Source organism: Pezoporus occidentalis, unplaced genomic scaffold (assembly GCF_034315485.1).
Source record: "Pezoporus occidentalis ecotype Australia unplaced genomic scaffold, CSIRO_AGI_Poc_V1 ctg68, whole genome shotgun sequence".
NCBI classification, from domain to species: Eukaryota; Metazoa; Chordata; class Aves; order Psittaciformes; family Psittacidae; genus Pezoporus; species Pezoporus occidentalis.
The window spans coordinates 3,908,644-3,931,152 of record NW_026916030.1 but is presented as its reverse complement, the minus strand read 5'-3'; the positions used below and the strand labels follow the sequence as shown (position 1 = coordinate 3,931,152).

General features: G+C 43.1%; 1 protein-coding gene across 1 annotated transcript in view; it reads right to left on the bottom strand.

The window, feature by feature from the left end:
* Positions 1-258: 258 nt before the first annotated feature.
* The window catches only part of LMX1B (LIM homeobox transcription factor 1 beta), a 100,165-nt gene continuing 77,914 nt past the window's right edge, over positions 259-22,509 (bottom strand). Inside the window, exons 3-8 of the mRNA XM_062641512.1 lie at positions 13,327-13,559; positions 9,841-10,019; positions 8,906-8,983; positions 8,437-8,503; positions 7,475-7,636; positions 259-5,969 (exon numbers count right to left, since the gene is read on the bottom strand). Of these exons, the coding sequence (XP_062497496.1) occupies positions 5,812-5,969; positions 7,475-7,636; positions 8,437-8,503; positions 8,906-8,983; positions 9,841-10,019; positions 13,327-13,559 (877 nt within the window). The 3' untranslated portion in view covers positions 259-5,811. The remainder of the gene's footprint in view (positions 5,970-7,474; positions 7,637-8,436; positions 8,504-8,905; positions 8,984-9,840; positions 10,020-13,326; positions 13,560-22,509) is intronic.

The following is a 22,509-nucleotide window of genomic DNA, read 5'->3' as shown; positions in this document are numbered from 1 at the left end:
CTGCTCCACACATATCTTGCTCCTGACAGAGCTCTGTCTGAGTGACTGGGCTGGTTGCACCACCTCTAATTCCTACAGACTTTTCCTGTCCTAAACTAGGCCATGCGAAAATGGCAGAGGATTGTGATAGCATGGTTTGGGTTGGAAGGGACCTTAAAGCTCATCCAGTTCCAACCGCCTGCCACAGGCAGGGGGTATAAGAGAACGCGCTTTCAGTCTGCAAAAGCAAAGAAAGAACTGCACACTGAAAGAAAATCCTGCTTTGTTTACAGGTTGCTTTTATTTACAAATATACTGAAGTGTCATCTCTCTCTTTTTTTTTTCTTTTTCTGGTTTTGTTTAGAGTGTGTGTGTGTGTGTGTGCGCGTGCACGCACGTGGGAAGGAGCATAATGTATGAGAAACTCATCACGTATCTTAGCTGCCAGGCAATGGTGGCAGGAAAAAAAAATGCAGTGAATTGAAATTTCAAAACGCTAATAAATAATTTAACAATGACAAGTAATTAAATTAAAAAAAGAAAAAAACAAAAAAAAAAAACATAATAAGAATCCGATCTACATACATTATGGTGGTTTGTTACCAGCACAGAGGGAAAGGAGCAGAGAGTCTATGGTGGAAGGCAGCTGGTTAAGTATGAGAGAGCATAGTCATATTTTTTTACAAGTTAAACAAATTGTAACAGACAGCTACAAAATACTACATTTCGATAACATAAATACAGAATATATAAATATACAAGTAATACAGCCATACACAGCTAAAAAATAGGGTGTTCACTTAAAAACAGAGTTCCCAATGCAAAGGAGCTGGCAGTCCCTTCACAGTCACTGCTGAGCAGAAACAGGGTGTGCAGAACCAAGGGGACCTGGCTGCATCCTTGTGGAGGGCAAATAGTTGTCAGTTTATTCAGCTAGGCCTCAAACGAGCAAGACTGTGCTTAAATCCCATCAAAGCTGAAAGACTTCAGGTACCCGCCAAGAGGTACCAAGTCCCAGGTACCCCCCTAACCAAGAGAAGAGATGCCTGAAGCCCTGGCCACACTGCTGTGGGTGCAGCACCCGTTGTCCCATGCCACTGGGCTGGTGATGGACCCAGACACACAGGAAGCATCTGCTGTTCAGAAACACATGACGTGGTTTGGGCATGGGGCTGTGTAAAGCACTATCCTGAGCACTTGAGACTGTGCATACTGTGGCTCCAGCTCCCATGGCTTTGATGTGCCTCAGTAGCTTCTCGGTCCTTTCGCTGTTGTGACCAAGCTCCAGGCTTGTGAGAACCCTTCCCTTCCTCCTGGGTTCTGCTGTTAATTTCTAGTGGCTTTTAGGGACAACCAGAGTTATTATGACATGGTTCAAAGAGGAGCTCTCCCAAACCCCAGCTTGCAGCATCCCTAGCAGCATCACAGAGTTGGGTTCCCTGGGGCACCTGTGGTGGTGGCTTGGGATATACTTCTGATCCTTAAGGAAACTGGAAGGGAGTCCTGAGCACAGTAGGAAGAGGTAAGTGGGTTCACATCATCCCTGGAAGGTTTGCCAGCATGGAGGACCTTCCCCATGCAGTGACAGCACAGTGAGGTGGCTGAGTTGCTGCTGACAATGACCCCTTCAAAAGACCTGGTAACACTCATCTGACTTGTGCAGGGTGGCTTCCAAAGATCCACTCAGAGCCATCATAAGGACTAACTTGAGTCACATTTCAGGCATGGTTAGCAGCAACTGAGCCAAGTGATTAGGATGTTATTCATGACAGAGTTTAAAGAAGAAAAGGAGATAAAAATGCCTAGAATAGTGTTTGAGCCATAGTGATCGCAACCACCATTCTTTACTTGCAGTAATTTAACTGTCTTCCGTGTTGTGACTGTGATACAGATTTACCACCAGCCCCTAACTGCTTATGATACAGGGTTTAATCTGCAGTGCTGCGGTAAACAGGGGCTGAGAACAGCAGTGCATGGTAGGAATTGTCCTCTCAACAGTCAGCTGTGCAACGGAAAGGTGCTGCTGGTCAGGCAAGAGCCCAGTGGTGGGATCAAGGGCCACGCTGCTCAGCAACCATTCCTGAATGCCAGCAAATCTCTCATGTGCCACTGTTACCACCTGGTAACTGCACGCTAAGGACCTTTGAGGGAGCTGGTGCTTGGTATATTCATTCTGATCTCACAACCATCTTTTTTAAACGTTACTGAGCAAACACTGAAACCTAATCAATCATCTTTTACTTAATTGCATCTTGTCACCACTTAAGCTTAACATGCATTCCTTGCTTAGCCAAAACAACATGATTGAAACGCCGTCAAGAGCTCACTTGATGCACTTATATTAGAGAGGGGTTAATTTCCTAGGGAAAATGATCACTGTAAGGTGCGTGTAATAAACTGCTGTCATGACCTCTAGCCTTCAAGCTCCCTTATGTGCAATCATTGTTTGTGGTTTCCGTGGAAGTGCCAGATGCTAAGAATTTTTGGCAAGACTTTATCAATTTGACTCAGTGTAAGATATTACTGTGATATGGCCCATTAAACATTTTACTTTCACCTGATCAGTGAAGTTCCCTTGACAATAGAAGAGTAAAGCAGAAATCAAAAAGGTCAGAGGTTGCTCTATAATCTTTTACTGCAGGTCCCAGGTTAAAACCACAATGATCACACTCCAGTAGGGTAATTCATTCCACAAAAAAAAAGTGACATTTATTTTGCTTTAATGAACTTTGGCCTTTGCCAGATATAACGGGTCCATTGGAAATCATTGGCTATGCATTCCTTCCCTTGACCAGCAGCAACCCACAGTGGCACAGGAAACGTTATGTGTGCCAGAGGGCTCGACCGTGTCGTGCATGTGGCACCAGAGATGGTAGACTATGGGGGAACAAACAGCTAAGGCATCATCATCCAACACAACAAGAGAAGCAGGGATGGTATGTACAAGCAATGAAAAGAAAGAGAAAAGGAAAAAAAGGGTAGCAGTCATCAAAAAAAAAATCAGCAAAAGATTATGGTTACTTCAGCTATAAAATGGAATATCTGATTCTTTCCTTGGAAATGGATTGTTATTTCAACATCCAGCCCACAAGCAGAGGTAGAGTTGGGACAAGGCAGTTCTCCAAACTGTAGGTCACATTATAGTTCTCATATAAGTCCCTGTAAACACTAAAAATGCCATTTTGATCCTGCCAGTAATGAGGGATGAAGTAAGGTTGTGCCTATGTGTAGAGGCTATAAACCCAGTGTGTTTGAGATGGTGAAGATGCTTTTCTATGATTCTAAAGTAGCACAGCAGAAGGGTGGGGAGGAAAACTTGATGAATCCATTGAGATTGGTGGTGACAAATGCTTAAAATGTGCCGTATGAAATCTGCTTGCCGTCTGCCCTGCAAGCAGTGAGGATCACCTGAGTTCTTTATAGATGTTTGCGGTCATGCAGAGAGAAAGGAAATTGTTATTTATTTTGATACAAGGGGAAAGGGAGAAATAATCAAAGGGGATGGGTAAGAAAAGAAAATTCTTCCAATTTCAAAACATATCCAGGGGCTCACAACCTTCGACTGAAAATCCACATCCCTGTCAGAAAGCGAGCAATGGTCACTAGCAAAAGCACAGGGGTGCAATGGCCCCTTTTCCCTGGGTATGGCAGTCTGCAGATAGGGCTGCTGCCACACAGGGAGGAGAGGGGAACCAACAGGGAGGGGAGAGTCATCCCAAATCCTCACTGAGACATTGGTTCCTTTGCTTGGGAAGAGCTGTGTGCGTGGCAGACAGTAGAGGGAGGGTTTGCCTGGGGTCTGCACTTGGCTGTCCTGCACTGCACACACAGTTTCCTCCCTGGTGCTTTCCTCACCTCCACAGAGTGAAAACACATGCACCTTTTGCTTTCGCAACCTCTAACATGCTTGGTCCATGTTTCCATGCTTGGGTAGGGAATGTGATCTTATTTACTCCCTTAGACTTATCATCTGATCCTTGTTATCCACCCCTTTGGGGCACAAGGAGAACCTTCCTCCATCAGTGAAGGGGTGAGCCACTCTCTGAAAGGCTCCCCAGCAGGACACCCCCCTCTGCCAAGGCCATATGTTCTCTGTGCTCAGTGGATTTGCTTTCTTCCCAGTGGCACCCCCACCCCAATGGGTGTCCCAGAGAATCCCTACAGAAGGTGCTGAGTCCCACGGGAGACTCTGCAGCGCTGGCCTGGTACCAGTCCTCAGCGTGGAGAAATCGGATTAGCCAATGCTTTGGACTTGTTTTCAGCTATTATGGTCAATATATTAAAGGTATTTATTTAAGAAAGTTCCTATCCTGCCAATCTTTCCCCATGAGCTCTATTTTGAACACACCCTATAATTACTGATATTACCCTGGCAAATTTTCCCCATGAAGTTTTCTCCACTAAGAGCCATGACCGTACTTGTCTGCCTCTCCACATTATAATTATCACCAGGCAATATTTATAACTATACTATTATTATTTATGTTATTTTATGCCCTACGAAAACCTATATGACATATGCTCAAACTTCAGCATCTGAGACATTCAGACTTCAGCTGGGACATTACCTTCAATTTGTGTACTTGTTCATCTTACATTTGCACTAACAGGTTACTTGAGTATTTATTGTAAATACAGGAGTCCTGTCAGTGTGAAACCTGCAGGACTCAGCTTAGACTTCAGCTCAACATACCTAAACCTCCCATTGTGATCTCTTTCATACTGTTTTTTCTCCAGTTAGAGCACGTTTCAGGACTTCTGATGGTTCAGGCTAGAACTGTGTATCATAGATTCTTGCTGAGGCGAGATAATTAACTAAAGGAGTGCTTAATTATTCCAGATGGACAATGGAGCACATTTATGCCTCATGCAAAACATAAATAAACAGAACAGAATGAACAACACATGGTTGCCAGTCATGGTCTAGACTTGAATTTGGCACTGCAGTACTTCCAGACAAATGTAAATGGTTTATTCTCACACTTCAAAAAAAGAGAATTAAATAAAACTGTCTTGTAAGCACCTTTAGTTTTAATTATTTAAGATCAATACTAACCTAAATGCCTCTGTCCCTAACATGCATCTCCTCTCCAGGGTCATAGACCTTTCTTATTATGAAATCACTGGCTTTCTCCACAAATATTACTGTTAACCACTTTCCTCAGTATCATATGCGTAAGGGCTATAAACTAATGAGCAGATCTAGGTTATGTAGAAAAAGTGTAGAAAGGAAACAAATGTTGAACGTCACATTTACATTAACTTCTCACAGTTCAAATGGCAATTTATCCACAACATAGTATGAATCATGCAGTAAGAAAAGGGAGGAATCTCCAGTTTCCTTGATTTATTTGTCATATGGTCGACTAATGTCAGTATCAGTGGCTTTAAAAAAAACCCAAACAAAACAAACAAAGCTTAAACATCCAAAAGAAAGGAAGAGAGAAAGGAGGAAAAGGTCTAGCTTTCCGCAAAATCCATTTCCTGTACAACGATGAGCTCAAAACCAAACCAAAGGCTTCTGACGAGCAGGGTCTTCTGTTCCTTCCGTGCTTGTCTCGTGGTCTGGTGCAAGCTGGGAATCAAGGGGATGGGACTGGTGGATGCGTTTTGTTTATATATATATATGTATGTATGTAGGTAGGTATTAATATATATGTACATACATACACATATATGCACACAGATACAGTCTTCCTAAAAAATGCTCTTTGCAGTCCAGAGGCAACAGGAGTCACTGTGAAGGAAGAGCTGGGCAACATATGGCTGTAGAGTCTGCACTGGAAATAGTCACTGGCTAAATATACGCCGGCTGTTTGTTTTCTTTTATTTTCATGAGGCGAAATAGGAGCTCTGCATAGAGTACAGCCTGTCAATGGGATTTCCTACCCTAGCCTGCATGGAGTTAACTTCAGAAGAGGCAAGAAAACAGTCGCTCAAGCTAGTTAAAGAGGTATCACTGTCGATATCATGAAAAATGGAGTCGTTTCCTGCAAATGAAACGTATATGTTAAGCTGGATTCTGTGCAGGCAGAGGAGGACACAGTACAAACGATGCTCACATGTTGCACGCTGCACCAAAAGGGAACGCTCCTGGTTTGGTTTTTACATGTTACCCTAATTTTGCTCTAAGGGTCTGACCTACAAAGAGGAAGGCCAGCAACCAACCTGCAGAGTTCAGCTGGCAGCAGTGCCACACGGAACTGCCAGGATTTAGTTTCTACTGCAGTCAGCAGCACAAAAGAGTCTTGGCTGATGACGGGAGCAAACAGTGCTGGGGAGGAGGAGCAAGTCCCTGGCTCCCTCTGAGTTGGGATCTGGCATTTGCAGGGGCACCAAGGCCCCAAGGAAGGTGGGACCAGACATTGAGTGCCCATGATGGGAAAAGTGGTCTGAGAACCATAACCAGTAATGATCTTCATTTACACACAAGGTAAAAGACAGAACTACAAATGCGATGGGACTCAGGAGGAGAGACCCAGCTTCCCTGGCATCGAGTTAGCTACAGTTGTAAACATGCTTTCATTTAAGAAAATTCCACAATTCTGGGGCTAGTTTGGAACAGCACCTTTTATTTCCCTTAGCAAATAAGATTTCAACTTACTTCAACTCTGAAGGTACGAGAAAGAGCTGTAGCTCAAGTCCTGTGAGCATTAAGAAAGTGTTAGTCTAGCTCTTTTTCCTCATGCGCCCATTAGAAATGGCTTAGTGCTCTCCCCTCTATAGTGAAGTGAAGTGCTCCTGGTCAGCAGAAACAAGTCTGACATAGCAGACCCTTGTGGGTTACAGCAAGGCCAATAACCACAGTCTGAGAAATCCTCTTAAATTTTATTTAAATGCCACACTGCAATTGTCCAGAATCAATTATTAGGCATTTAATGCTTGTGATGCATTTAGGGTACCTATCCACTTGAAAGTGTGTGGTCAGGAAATCACGAAAGCAAACCATCATCTTGATTTTGGGCAGAGAATAAAATTACACAGGAAAAATGTGCTGTGGTGACACATCTCTTAGTAGCTTAAAAAACCTGTTTTTACAAATCCACACATCTAATCTGAGGGATCCTACAGGGGTGTTTATTCATTTTGGAATGAATAGATTGCTTCTTTTTATTGAAGGCACTTTTCCCCCAAAGCTTCTATGAAAAAGGAAAAACTTGTGAGGGAGCTAGAATTTGGTACTGTTTATTTTTCACTGTCTTGGATATTGGTTTAAAAGAGTGGAGCTGGAGAGGTGATGTTGCTTGGTTTATCATTTCTCAGAATTACACTGTGAAATAGTTCTGAAGGGTGTCCCGAGCCTTGGATGAGCTCTCTTCTACCCCTTTATGTGTACATGAAAATATATACATATACAAAACTGACTGGTACAAATTCCCTGGTACAAATCCAGAAAACAATACTATAAAAGCAAGTAACTCTACTGAACCTGTGGGGTGTGAACCAGCATACGAACCCTGCTATTTCTGATGCGGCAGAATGATGCATGCCTTACCATAAGGGTTCATGTGGTCGCCTGGCATTTGTGGAGGGGTGAGACCCTGCTGAAATGGGTCTGTGCCATAACTGCTTTGATCCATTGCTACAATCTGCTGCTGTGGTGGTGCAAGTGGTGTGTAAGATGTCATCATCCCTTCCATTCGGTTGGACATTACTTCTGCAAAGCAAACAGGAGGGCACAGTCACTACTTAGGAGTAAAGAGGCAGCACACAGTAGCATCAACAGCAATACAGAACCCAAGCACAGAGGAGATGCAGCTCAGTGTGTCCTGTCATTCAGAGGAGGCTTCCACATTTTGTCTGAGAGTACAACCCTGAGCAGTAAGTTGAAAGACTTGTAATTTCTGACTAAATAATTTCTGAAGTTATTATTTAACTCTGGGTGTGGAGTTAAATCATACTGCTGGACCATATCTTCCCAAAGTCTGTCCCATGTGTGACACAGCCCGATTAATATCTAACTTCTGTTGGTACCAGTTTTTCTGGCTCTTTGTAGAGGAGGATTTGAGGCTGCAAGACCTTGGGAGTTGGAGATGCTCAAGAGCAGCCATGGAGCAGCAGGGTAAGCCCTGGTGCCTCTGTGCAGATCCCTCTGCCTTGGCTGGGGCAGCGATGCCGATGACACCTTTGCCGGCAGCCTGCAGGACTCCTTTCTCAGCATCTACCTGGAGTGAGCCTCCTGGAGGTTTCCTCCAATGAAAGCATCTCTGTACTGCAGATTTATTCTAGAAAGAAGGTAACAGCTTCTGTGTAAGCACCTCCAGGGCCTGGCCGCATGGAAGAACTCTGGGATACCCTGGGATGGGCACTCAGACGGAGCACTGATGGTGGCACGCATTATCCACAGACTCATGTGTGCTCTGTGGGGTTGTACTTAAGGCATTATGTGGGAAAGGCACTTCAAGAAATGTGGCGGATTCTTTATCCATTTCTTTGCCTTCATCACAGATGCCCTACCTTGCCCTAGTCGCTGCGAGTTTTGTTGCTCCTGCTGCTGCTGATGCCTTCGTGCTAGTTTTTTCATCTGATAAAAGAGAAAGAACAGAACAATCTCATGGCTCCAAATGCAACAATTTTGTTTCCTTACAAAACTCTCTACAAACATAAAATCTATTAAAGCAGGCCATTTATATTCATGCTGACACCACTGTGGGTTCAGTTTCATTTCTAAGCTTAAACATTTTAGTTTCTATTTCATATTTGCATGCAAAATTTACCCCCAGCTTCATGTTGCTTTGAACACATGAACTTAATATCTGTGTTTGAAAGTTGCCTTTCCTGTATGGATGCAGACAGCAGCACATGCAAAATATGTACAGTTCAGTCCCTGGGATCCCTGTGGTAGGTACTACATCTAGGGAGAGGGGGAAACTTGTGTTGGAGGACAATTTGTGTTTTACGTTTGAGAACTTGACAAACAACCTACCTTTGCTCTTTGGTTTTGAAACCAGACCTGGACAACTCGCACACTGAGGCCTGTTTCAGCTGCTAGTGTTTCTCTGACCTACAGGAGAAAAAGTTTAACAATGTCAATTTTAATATTTTTTAGAAAAACTAATCAGTTATGTGTGGAGGATTATGCCTGTACTTGCACTAAAAACTGCATGTGCAGAATTACTTCTAAAAGTTCCTCATATTTTTGCACAGTTCACTCAAGTTTTGCCCTTCATGTCACCACCAGTTTCATAAGTACTGAATCATAGAATAGTTAGGGTTGGAAAGGACCTTAAGATCATCTAGTTCCAACCCCCCTGCCATGGGCAGGGACACCTCACACTAAACCATGCTACCCAGGGCTCTGTCTCTGAACAAATAGTCTGAGCTGTGTAAAATGACACAGTCAAACTTAGGAGGAAACAGGGAGCTGGATTGCTTTTTGCCACCTTCATCAGTGAAGAAATACATTCTACCTTTCCCTAGCTGCTATAAACAAGATCAACAGAAGGGTTAAGTTTCACAGAAAAGCAAGACTGGAAGGACAGCAGTTGGTCCAAAGCTGAGCACGCTCTCACTAGGTATGACTCCCTCTGTAGTGGGAAAAAGAAGGGCAAAAACCACTTTTACTGATAGTCAAGGCCTATTTCATGTTTTGTAACAGACAAGTATTGTTGTTCAGCAGGAATCAGTCATGGAGCTGTTCTGCATGCTGTGAATACAAGGGACAGCAACGAGCTGGTTGGTCCTGAGCTGCTGGTTGCTCCAGGTGGAGATGGCATTTGGGTGAGTATGCTGGCATGGTCTCTGGAATCACCCCAAGGTACCTGCTGCTGTCCCAAGAAAGGGCAGGGAGCTGTGGCCTGACCCTGTCACCCCTGCAGCCTGGTGTCAGAGCTGACTTCTGGTCTCTGATGAAGCACTTACCTTCCTACAGGGCTTGGAAGACACTTCAAAGGATGCTTTGAATGCTCGTCTCTGCTGCGTAGTAAGTATTGTCCTTGGTCGTTTAGGTCTTCTTGGGTCCTTCCCATCATCACTTCCTTTTCCTTGTGTTACTTGTCCTTTGGTGGGCTTAACATCCCCATCTTCATCATCACTTTTAACTAATGAAAAATAAACAGGATATGAAATCATATTTGTTCCACCAAGATAACAGGGTGTTTGAGAACTGCTCTTCAGCTGCCAAGCTAGTTAGCAGGTTCAACATTATCCCATATTTCTCTGAATACCTAAAGCAACTGCAGGAAGGGAGAGACTGACTTACATTTGTGTGCACTGCCTAAATCAAATGCCATAAAAACATAAAAATGTGTTTGATTTTTAATTCAGGGGTTTGAAATACAGAATATGCTTCAGTATTTCCAGGAATCAGGCACATAGACACTTTGTGCCCTTCTGACATCGCTTGGTCCCCCATATGCTCACCTCCTGCAACTACATCAGCTGATGCACACCCTTTTCTTTACAGCAGAGCCACATCTGCTCCAGAAGCATTAGCTGCAGACAGGTACTACTGCCTGCACCACTATGGCAGCGAAACAGTGTAAGTGCACATATCACAAAAATATCTCAAGCTATATATAGTGTAGATTCCAGCTGTGGATTTGAACATTTTTAAGCTCTAGAGATAATATTCAATATCATCTTTGCCATCTCATTCATGTTTCCCACAGAAACATCGGAGTTCTTTCTCTATGTACTATAGCGTGTCTATATGTGCATGCAGAAATCTTCTCTTTCTTGGTAAATACATACAAGTAAGTAGACCAAATGGATGATTTGTTAAACTCTGAATATTCACACAATCTGATGATACAATGTTTGTTAGTGTGTTGTAATAGAAAATACCAATTGCAGTGGCAAAGCATGAAGAGTCAAGTACAAATTTTGTTCTGAAACACAACTTTTCAACTCAGCATATTTTATTTCACCAGATTACTGATTTTTCTTCCAGAAAATGTTAATATACTATTATAGGGACTTCAGCATAAGCAAACACTCTGCAATTTTTATATACTCAAAGATCATGTTTGGGGAATTAACAAATTAGACTTTAATTCATTTTAGGGCCTGATTATTATACACCTATCAATCTAATCACCTTTTACTTTAATAAGCATCTTTGGCCTAATGATTAAAGAGAACTTCAGTCATTTTAATAACCATGACATTATTAACTTTCCAGCATGCTATTTCTAAGGAAAGGTTTGTGAGGATTAACATTGCTCATTGGAGAGTTACTTTTGTGTCCAGTGAATAAATATTTGATTGGAGAAGGACAAATTCTCAGCCAGGGCTATGCGAAATCATCTGCTCTCACACAGGCATCTGGGAGATCTGCGTTTTCTATGCATTAGACAACGGGAGACAAAACATCCCATTTAATTTGTCAACTTGTTTTTCAGGTTTGGGTTTGGCTAACAGAGAATAATGGGGGGGGGGGGAAGCATCTCCAGGAGTAAGAAACTACCCCTTGTGCCAAGGGGAAATGGAATTGAAACCAAGGTTGTTTTGTCCCACTGTGGTAGCTTGCTGATCATCACAAAATAGAATATGTGTCCTGAAGGAGAGCCCAAAGCACATCTCCAACGCAGCTACCAGTGCCAGCATGATGAGGGAGGAAGGCAGGGGAGAAGGATCGCCATGCCATTGCTACAGCACGGGGACAACCTTGTACATACAGCTTCTCAAAAGGGACTTTGTCTGAACACAGATAGGCTGACAGTGGGACTTTGAGGTTGGAGAGGAGAACGACACGCTGAAGGACAAGTAGGAAACTCACAGGCCTGGGGCAAATTCACAGACCTTGTGACGTGAGATTTACAGAGCAGAGCACTCAAGGCCCTGCAAATACAGTATGGCAATAAATAACATGCTCCTCCAAGAAAGACCCCGGTCCCGCATGTCCTGCTGAGTTAGCAGTGACCTTTGTCTTGCAGCATTCCTGACATCAAAATACAAATTTCAGTAATGGGGAGAATATGGCTCTCAGATTAGAGATTAAGATAATTACTGCTCTTACCTAAATTAGAATAATGCATTTTCCCATCAACCAGAGGCAAACATTCATGTCATTTGTTCACTTAATGGAATGATAATTGTTGATTTTCTTAGACATTTTCTTGGGAAAGAAGTGCACAGTTATGATGGCTGGCAGCAATTTGTGTACACACTGTCTCTAGTTTGGGGATCAGCCAGGGCACACTGGCAGCAGTTTTCCAATCTCTTTGAGCATATATGGCACGGGAAGGAGGCATCCCATGTCTCCTGGAACTGGTTGTGATCTGAAAGCCAGTCCTTACTGTAACCCCTGCTAAGTCCCTGGGATTTGGACTGGAGAACCTGAGTCCAGTGTGTGACTTATCTGGCCTGTGCACTACTGTGTTCTTAACCCTGGATAGACAGCAAACGGATTTTGCTCACTCTCTTTTAAAACTTTCCCTAGGAAACAGGTGGAGGAAAGGAAGCATCTGTCTCTCCATCACTGTGAAGAACTTGGGGAAGACCCCCATCATCTGCTATCAGGTATGAGGGCTCCGCTGTCTTTTTCAGGAGAAGGTAAAAGCTCTGGTCACAGTATGGTGACACTCGCCTTAGCCAAACTCTTGCAATCACACCGTTCAAAGCCCAGGTCCCTCTGAAGGCAGAGATCACTGCAGATTTGTAGTAGACCATTTTACGAAGGTATCAAGCCTGATGTCCCTTGATCCTAAACAGTCTGCATTCATCAGGGACAGTGCAGGACCTCCAGAAAACTCTGGAGATCTGTAGCAGGCAAACTTTTTATTATTATTGCTTTTATTTCTCTTCTAGGTGAGCCCACTTGTCTGCCTTAACATGAGCACATTTGCAGGCAGCTTCACCAAGCAGGCAGCTGCCCTGGCTTCCTGCACTACACATACTATTGCTGCAGCACAAACCCACTTCTCAGTTTCATTCAGATTCTCCCAGTACTTCTGTGTTGTACTTAAAGTTACTCTCTGTGATTGGCAGAAAGAATACACTTGAAAATTCTATTACTACTTTGTCCACTTTCCTAGCTCAGTGCTGAAAGTGTATGTGCAGAAGATCCCCTGAAAAATATGTTAAGTGGATAGAAGAATGCCTGTGGAAAACAGCACATTTGAATGAGGCCTCGGGTAACTGAAGTCAGGCTGATTCACATTTTGGGATCTTACAGAAAAATACATCGACAAAACCTAACTGCTTTTGTCCTTTACTAAGCAGCAAGTTCAGGGAGGGAATCAAGCTAGGGAGAGCAGACTGCAAGTAGGGATTTCTTTTAGCTGTGCTGCTAATTTGCATGTGTATATAAATAAAGTAGATGTGCAAATGGATATATGTTTCTATAGGAAAGCTCTACGAACCCTTGCGGCTTTTCCAGTTGGAGCAGGTGTGGGAAAAGCTCACCTGAGTCTGAGTCGTCTGGGCTGACCGAGCTCAACAAGTCTTTCTCTTTTTCATAGTCACTTTTGCAGAGCAATTGCCCTTCCTTAAGAACAAACTCGTCCCCTTTCCTCAGCTGCCGTTCGCAGACACAGCAGCAGAAGCAGCTTAAGTGGTAAACACACTCCAGGGCTCTCATCACGAATTCTGTTGGGGCGATCTTTTCCATGCAGCCACTGCACTTAGCAGCAAACAGCCTGTAATAAAGAGAGGCAGCAAAGTCAAAGGGAACGTCAGAGCATACGCTGCATGAATTCAAACACAGCAAATTCTCTAATTTAACTGCAGATCTGTTTTTTCTCATGCTTTTTCACACTGCAAGACTTGCATCCTTAGACTTGGAAACATCACAGGCATGCACGTTATTCAAATCCCAATCCCTCTGGTCTCAAGATTCCCAAATCACCTTTGCTGGAAAAAAAATACTAAGATTTGTTCTTATCTCACCGTTTTGTTCCTCTTCAAAATGAGAAACAAAAAGGAGCTCTCAGAGTATAGATACCTTGTTCGAAACCAAATTTACTTTAATGCACCTTATAGAGGAAGGACCAATTCACACATTGCTTTACACAGGCTCTCTGGTTTCAGCACTTCAACCCTATTCTGAGCAGATTTCATGACTTTCCGTTTTTGGTATTGTCTGTCTCTGAGGAGGCTGATCAATGAACACAGAAACCAGCACAAAACCTCAGTGCAGTTGCTGAGAAGACGACGCGCACACATGTGCGATCGCACACATGCAATTGATAAAGTCAGGAGTGAAATAACATGGCTTTTCCTTGGATGTTGAGTTATTCCAGAACAACCTGTCTCTGAAGGGAGTACTGTGCATTCTAAATGGTGTGAAACATCCTTTGGCAGAGATAGGCAGTGATACAATCTGCTAAATTACCACTATAATCACAGGCTCTAGAATATACACTACTCAAGACTAGTTCTTATTAAACCTTTAAAAATCCCCTTTCCTCCATCATTAATTTTCTAAGATGAAGTTAGGATGATTCAGATTAATTTTATTTTGCTTTTCTAATGGCAACTGGGAATCTCCCTAAGTGAGCTTTTAGGAAGAGGGCTGCTTCAAATAAAGATGAATAGCCAAGTTACGTCCCTGTATCACGCAGTGGCCTTGGTGATTTGAAATTCAGTATCCTTTATAGCAATATATCAAAGTGCAAGGTGCATTAACATTTACAATTTGGCAATGAAATTAACACAACTGCACCCATGTGCTCACAGGAGGGAAAAAGGAGATTCTGCCTTTTGGGATGGGGTATGCTGGTGGTTGTTTCATCCTCAAAATTACCACTTTTTATGAAAAAGGGCAATTATCTTCAATTTTAGAAGGCACACACTGTGGTAGTTCCTGATTCCTCCAAAGCCTCCATTTTGTCTGAGCTCAGTAGTACAGCAAAATGGCAGTCACTAGCTCCTCAGCAAGCGATGGAGTCACAGAACGGGCAGGAGGGAAAGGAAAATGTAAATCCATTTACACATGGCATCTAAAGGAAGGCTCAGAGCCCAGTAACTTGTGGCATTTCCCCATCTGTATCGTCTGATCTAATAAAAGAGATCTACACTATTAACCTTGCAGGCTCGGTGCGTACCTCTGCATGGCCACAGCCACGAGGTAACAGCTGAGCACTGTACGAGCCACGCAAGGTGGCCTGAGCAGCTCTTATTTGGCTACATAATGAATTAAATCTATTAAAGAGACATTGATGCTACACAGGACCCACGGGCACTGCTAGTAAATAGGCCATCTTATTTCACACGGGCTTGTCTGCAAGGTTTTTCTTACAATGCTTTAGCTAGCAAATTCCCAAGCAGGAAATATTTTTATCTAGCCACAGTAACATATCTGAAAGGATTAAAGGACAAAGGAGAAAGGAAAAAAAAAAAAAAAAGAGCAAACAGATTTTCAGCACTTTAAAAAGTTGTTTCTATTTAACTGCTTAAACCGATTTGACTCAGTTTAATTAAGCTTGTATCTTTTGTCTGAAGCCTGTTGTTATGATGGAGCGCGCTTAAGCACTCCGCAGATTAGCAGGTCTGGTGTGAAGGCACCGGCTCATTCGCACCGCTGCGCCGGGTGACACCCGCTCGCTGCCGGCACGGACGGGACGGACCCGACGTGCGGGTCCCGCTTCGGGGGCCGCGGCCGGGGGGAAGCGGCGGCGCTTCCGATCGGTGCTGCTCGTCTGAGCCATCGGGAAAAGGAAACTGCGGGCTCTGTCGCGACAGCGCTGCGATCGGACCAAACCGCTGCGCGCCGGGCTCTGCCTCCAGAGGGATACCGCGGGCGCATCGGAGACCCGCTCCCCCAGCCTGGCAGCGGGCAGGTTCCCACCTCCCCGCCGCAGAGAGGAGAGAACGGGGAGGGCCTTCCCCGGGATGAAGCTGGCGCCTGAGGGGCCGGTGCGCGGCCCGAAGCGAGCGGGAGCGGCGCTGCGGTGATGGGCGCATCCCCCCGAGTAGGGCTGCGGCGGCCGCCGGGCTTCTTCCAAGCAAACCGCAAAATATATGCAGTGAAAGTGAAAACACGAACGTCACACGGGTTACACTTCATTCCAGATAGGAAAGCATATCCACCCTTCACATTCCTCCTAACTGGGACACAAAACCACCCTCCTCTCTTCTCAGCCTTGTGCTGCGGACCATGTTGCTCACCTGAGGAGCCCCCTCACTGTCACACTGCTTTACTGAGTGGGTTTTTTCCCCCTTTTTCTTCAAAATAAGATGTCTAAAGCATAAATAGGGTTATTTTATGTTATCTATTTGCAACTGACTATTGCCACGAAGATGGGGCTTTCAGCACCGTTTCCAAAGGCAGTCTTTTAGTTATAACGAATTACATTGTTGTCAATGTAGTATTAACTCGTTCAAATTACCATTAAATTGGCCTGACAATACTGCACGAACTTTCCACCTTTAACTTGCCTGTTGTCAACGTAAGAAAATTCCTTGCTCTGTATTCAGATGATACTCCCTGCGTTATAACACACACACAAATACACTGCACTGCGTTGGACTGGATTCTAAGATTATAAAATCTTCATTAAATTTATCTTATAAAGTGTTTATGGGCATTTTTTCGGCTCCCAGAGAGTAACCCAAGGTTATGCACTTTTTTTTTTTGCACGAGGCAATCTCACAACAGGAAACTAATCTTGACAAATGACCAGACTTTGATATCTGTGATCTAAAACACTGCTCATTAGACTGTTCATTTTATAAACGAAAGGTAATAAACCTGTTGAGAAGCGTAGGATAGCAGGAATACTTTACAGATCACCCCTTTACAGGTTTCAATCGCAGCCATAAATTTGAAGGGGAGCATGCAGATACTGTGTGTGGAGACAAAGCCTCTGTCCCACACCAACCACACTTAAAGAAAGAGTTCTTTTGCTTTCTATACATTTTACAAATAATTTGCATAACTCTGGCTTTTTACCCCCATGCCTGATTATCTCCAGCTCTCTTAAGTTAATGTCAAACCTCAAAATCCTTGGACTTGTTAAAGTATGTGGAGAGTGGAAATCAAATGCCTTTATTAGAAGCCCCAGGAAATCTCCGACTCCTAAGCACAACGAAAACATTCCAAAGAAAATTGTTCAAAGAGGACAAAGGAGAAAAGCAGAACAAGAAAACCTTGTTTTGAATCAACGATTGCAAGAGTTTTATAAATAAATTCTGTTGCCTGGACAATTCTGAAAGACAACTCAATAGGTTTAGAAGTTTTTAAGTATGTTTGCCTCTATGCCTGGAACACTTGGGGATTCGGCTGAGCTAAAGCTTGGAACAATGGCCTGCCTGTCCATCTGAGTATTTGTAATAAGTGCTGTAAAGCAACTTTACAGTACTAGAGAGTCAAAAACTCTTCACCAGCTAAAACAGGGTGAACTCAACAAATTAATTTTGCATAGATATCAGGGGCAATGAAAACGCTGAGACATGTGGTCCCGTCTTTAAACAGTAGATGAAAATGTTCACCAGCGGAAGAGGCCATAAAGATTTTATTTGTTAGGATATCCCTGTGAAGTCAGGCTGAATCAGTAATCCTTAGAAACAACCACAGTTACATGATCCACCGTGCCTTCCTGCATGGGCACAACCATCTGGTGTTTAATACGTACTACTGATTTATTATCTCTCGCGTAGTTATCTTGCAGTAAGTTTGACCCTGCTCTGCTCCAGAGAATCACGGCTCTGCTGTTTACTCTTCTGATGTCCTGACAACCCACCCTTACCTTCCTATTGCTCACCCAGGTCCTTCATTTCCTCCTGTCTGTGGGCAAATAGATTTTAATTGTTTTATTATAACTAATTTAATCTGTGCTGAGAGATCTCCATGTGCAGTGCGAAATTTGCTGTTCATATTAAGTGTGGTTCAAGAGGTTTGTTATACAGGACTGAGGTATAAAAACAGACTAATTCAGTCAGGTTGGTTATTTACTGGACCTCTGCCGTGAAGCAGTAAATAGGAAGTTATTAAGCTGTGTTTGATATATGCAAGAGGACAGATGCTGCTGTCTACCTATCAGAGACATTAAATCATTTTCCCTTCTGTGTTATCCTGACGTTACGTGTTGCAAGAAACCGCAGCAGATACCTGGCTCTTCTTGATTTAATAAATATGCAAAGATGGTGGTCACAGGCTTTTGTAAATATTGTAGGTATAGTCTGTAGCTCTGATGCTTTTCCTCCTGATAATACCCTGCATATAACATCCCCATCATCCTTATATAGCCAGCTGGGAGTTCACTTTGTACTTGTACAGTACAAAATAAGAGCTGAAGTAAAACGTATTATGCTTTTCAAACAACTGAGTGTTATTAAAAGAAGAAATTAAATTATTAATGAATGACTCTTTCTTAGGGAAAATTTTCTATACTTCTCTCTCTTTAGCAGACATAGAAAGGGAAAACCACTATGCACGGGGTTTAGCCAGCACAGGACTTGGACATTTTTGTAGTGTCATACAGCTCATGGGTGCTTACAAAAAAGAAAAACTGTTGCTTGGTTACACTGAATTCTGAACATTCAAAACATCTCGAGTGCACTAAAGCAAAACAGAAATAATTTTATGATTTGAAAAAAAAAAAGAACCCTAAAAAAAGAAACAATCCATTTCAAACATTTTCCCTGCAGAAAAAATAATTACATAGTTTATTAAAGCTGATTTCACAGCTGAAACTTCAGTAAAAGGAAGATAATTCCCTTTCAGTGAGTGGTAATAAAACATGTGCAAAAATTAAAAGTTTCTAGAAAAAAAATTTAATATTTGGAGAGAAACTAAAACAAAGAAACCTTTTTCTTCTTCAGGGAGAACTGAAGAAAGTATTTATTAACCCTCTATCCACAGGTGCTGCAGTAAGAACACCAACTACTGGTGAAAGCTTGTGTTTAAAACTGTGCTTCACAATGTGGATCTGGATTCACAGGTTAAAACATAACTTATCTGGGTACTGAGATACTTTTTCTGCCTGTGAACATTTCACTTGTACTCTCACAAGTACCATGCAAAGGCAACCTAACGGATAAAATGATGATAGAGACCACATGTTATCCCATGCTAAGTGAGGTCTTGCTCTGAGGCTGGTGGGAATTTGACTATAGACACAGTCAGAGCCACAAGCTCACATAACTGCTCTGCACACCAAAAATGGACCCACCACACATGGGGCCGAGGCAGTATCACAGGATGGTCATACCTGGATGATGGCTTGAGTCACAACCACATCCATAAAAATACTACCCTTTATTTGAATTCCTTCCCAATGGAATAAGAGGTAAAACTCCCGTTTGCCTCAACAGGAGCAGGATTTAGTTCATCCACTTTAGACCCTGCAGCAGGACAGCGGTGCTGTGTGTACCTCTGTGCCACCATCACCAGCCTCTACTGCAACAGCCACATGACAACTGCCAAAAGCCTCCTGCCCTGTGTTCATCTTCTCTCTTTAACAAAGGAAAGCAGCAGTCTGTGGTCGGCGAGCTGATGTCCCCTCGCTGAGCAGAGCTTAGGACCCCACAAGGGCTGCTCCGGAAGGAACCTCGTGCAGACCAGCCATTCCCAGCTCCCTCCCAGCACACCAGGACAAGTCTCAGATGCCGCCTGCTCTGATGGGGGATCTTTGGCAGGGGAATGGACTGGCACAGCTGCCCCCTCACGTGGTCATGTGTCACCTTCTCGAGAGGTCCCCAGGCCACCAGGCACAGGATTCACACTGCCCAGTCCCAGCTCCTGCAGCTGAGGCATCCCAAAATCCCTTCCAAGGGTGGGCCAAGCATTCGCTGGCCACACCAAAGCTCTGCACAATGGCAGTTCTGGGGTCAGGACAGTGATGCCGAGACAAACGGAAAAGACCCACAAATGGATTCACCAACATGTATTAAGACACACAGTTCGAAGCTGTCATCCTAACCTAACTTGCTCAAGTAGGGCCAGAATGACCTGAAAAGTTACATCTTCCATAACTATAAAGTAAAACATAAAATGTAAAGTGCAGAGGAGTTTCTCGCTTCGAGCAAAATGTGACAGAACGGATTCTTCTCTTTGCTTAATTTTCATCCCCTAATTGACCCCTTTGTTCAACTGTCTTCCATCACTGCCATGCAATTCTATTTTATAGCATTTTTCCTTACAACACTTTGATGGAAAAATTTATGAAGAATCGAATTATTGCTGTTAGAAGGGAATTAAAACAATTTTTCATTTACAAAGTCACTGATATTGCTCTACTGTGCTCCACCTTTGGGAATCCAATTGCTCTTCTCAGCTACTCCCATTCCTCTTTATAGCACGGCAATTGCACTGTACAGATTATGGCTGCAATTTTCTCCTAATCTGTTCTGTAGAATAGAAACTGTTATAAAAGTTAAGGGCGCCAATTGAATTGATAAAGCCAGGGCTGCAATTAAGAAGCCTAATGGATTAACAAAATATGAAGATTTCGTTCGAATTATATTTTTAGGGAGGGCAAACATTTGGGAGACAATGTTATTTCTGTCTACGGGCTTAAAAAAAGGCTGAAGAGGCTTCTGCTGTTGTGCTTTTTGTACTGCTTCAAATGATACTGAAGAGCTATAAAAGCACAGTACGTGTTGGGGAGTTTGTACTTCTGCTGCAGCTCATTACCAAAACCCAAGGTTTTCTTCACTTTTCTTCCTGGAGTTTTATTCAGTTATTTACACATACTAAATCAAATCCATCTGTATTTCCTACCTGTACAACCTGACTGACTTCCGCTGGGTGAAATGGCTTGTGCCCGGCATGGAGCTGGGCCTTATCCCATCACCCAGCTCGGTGCCAGGACCTCCTGTCTCCAGCGTGCTGGATATTCACTGGACCGGTCAGATGTCTTACCCTTCTTGTTCACTAAGTGGCACACTGAATTTACATCGCCAACAATGCAGGGAAATTCTTCTAATATAATTTTTATATGAAAATTCACCCTAAAGGCCCTCTAAAGCAGGGAAATTGTACTTCATTGTGATTCACTGCCCCGGCCTTCACTTTTACAGGAAAAAATAATCGTGTGTCAAAGCCATTCAAATGTAATTCCTAAGTTATTTCTCGGCTGGCAAGAATGACTTAGGGAAAGAATTTACACAGGGCCTTTCCTCTCAACTAAGAACATTAAGAGGAAGAAACGTTATTTGCCAGTATAAAACAAAATAACTTCCTGTGCCTGCTGCACTGATGCTGTACAAGAGCTTGTGCCCAAACCCATCAGCACAGCCAATTTAGCAACTGATTTGCAAGGGAAAGATACCTTAGTCCTGTGGTGTTAATGTCTTTACAGTGGGGGGTCTATTGCCAGCTTCTCCAAACTCATCAACACAATCTATTATTAATACCCAGAAAGGCTTTATAGTATCTTTATAGCACAAGGCAATGAAAGCTCTGTGGTGTAATCTGTTATCTATATTGCAAAAACATGTGAAATAAAACAAAACACAGACACTTCATAAACAAAATGTTTCATCTGTTACATCTCTCTGCCTCTCCTATATATAAAGCAGTAGGGTGCAGGAAAGGCATTCAGAGAGATTTGCTGTTAGATGTGGGACTGGCTTCTTTTTAGATATTATTTGTAATGTGACAAACTTTAAACAATGAAATTTCTGCTTCTTTCAGAGATGAAAATGCTCAAGATCTTTGCAAAACAGGCTGCCTTTGAACAGCAGAGCAAAGGCTCTCAAAGCAAAATATAGCATCTAAACATCCTAAAGGTACATGATGAGCTGGTCAACACAGCGCAGGGACACAGCCCCTGCTCCCACAGCACCCAGGCAGAGGTAGGTACTTATGGTAGGGGCATTGCCATGGTAAGAGCTCAAGAATTTGCCTCCAGTGAGCAGCAGCAAAACCAAGAGCCCACTGGCATCGTCCTGGAAGCAGTTATTTGTCTGGAAAACATTCCAGAACAGAGTTTGAACAGTTGGTTTTTTTTTTTCTTCTGTTATTGATCTACACGTCAATATTCTGTATGAAAAGCCCAGAATTGCCCTAGACTTAGTCCCTAGGAACAGACACAATCAGAAATATCATTTAGCAGCAAATAAGTACACTCACAGTTTAAAACCCAAGAAGATGATCTTTGGAATAAACAGACTGTGGTAAAGGTGGAGGTGAGAAGGGGGTATGGAGGAAGTTTTGTATACTTTGTGCATATATGTTTGCAATACAGTAAAGAATCAAAAAAGCCCTCAGCACAGGCCTGTGCCTTATTTCCCAGATGCCCTTTTATGTTCTTTGCCTGCTGAAACTAAATTGTTCTTTTGTAGTGTTTCTCTTTTCAGTCCGACTGTCAGCTATTATTTTTCTATTTCCTCTTTTTGTCACTTTGCATTATTTTTGGTGCTGTAATTCCCATTTGTTCCCACTCCTATCTTCCTGTCTCCCATTGTTCCATTTTTTAATCCCCAGTTTTACTCTTCTTCGGCTCTTTTTTGGCCCATTCTCAGTAGGGTTTGAGAGAATACCCAGGCGTGACTCCCTGCTATAGCAACCACACCTCCCCAGGAAAGCCACAACAATCTCTTCGGGAGGAGGAAAGTCTTTCACAAGCTGGCAGCAAAAGTAAATCCTTCTTCAAGGAACAAGAAGGATTAGCAGAGAGCAGTGGGCTGCAGACTTAACCCTAC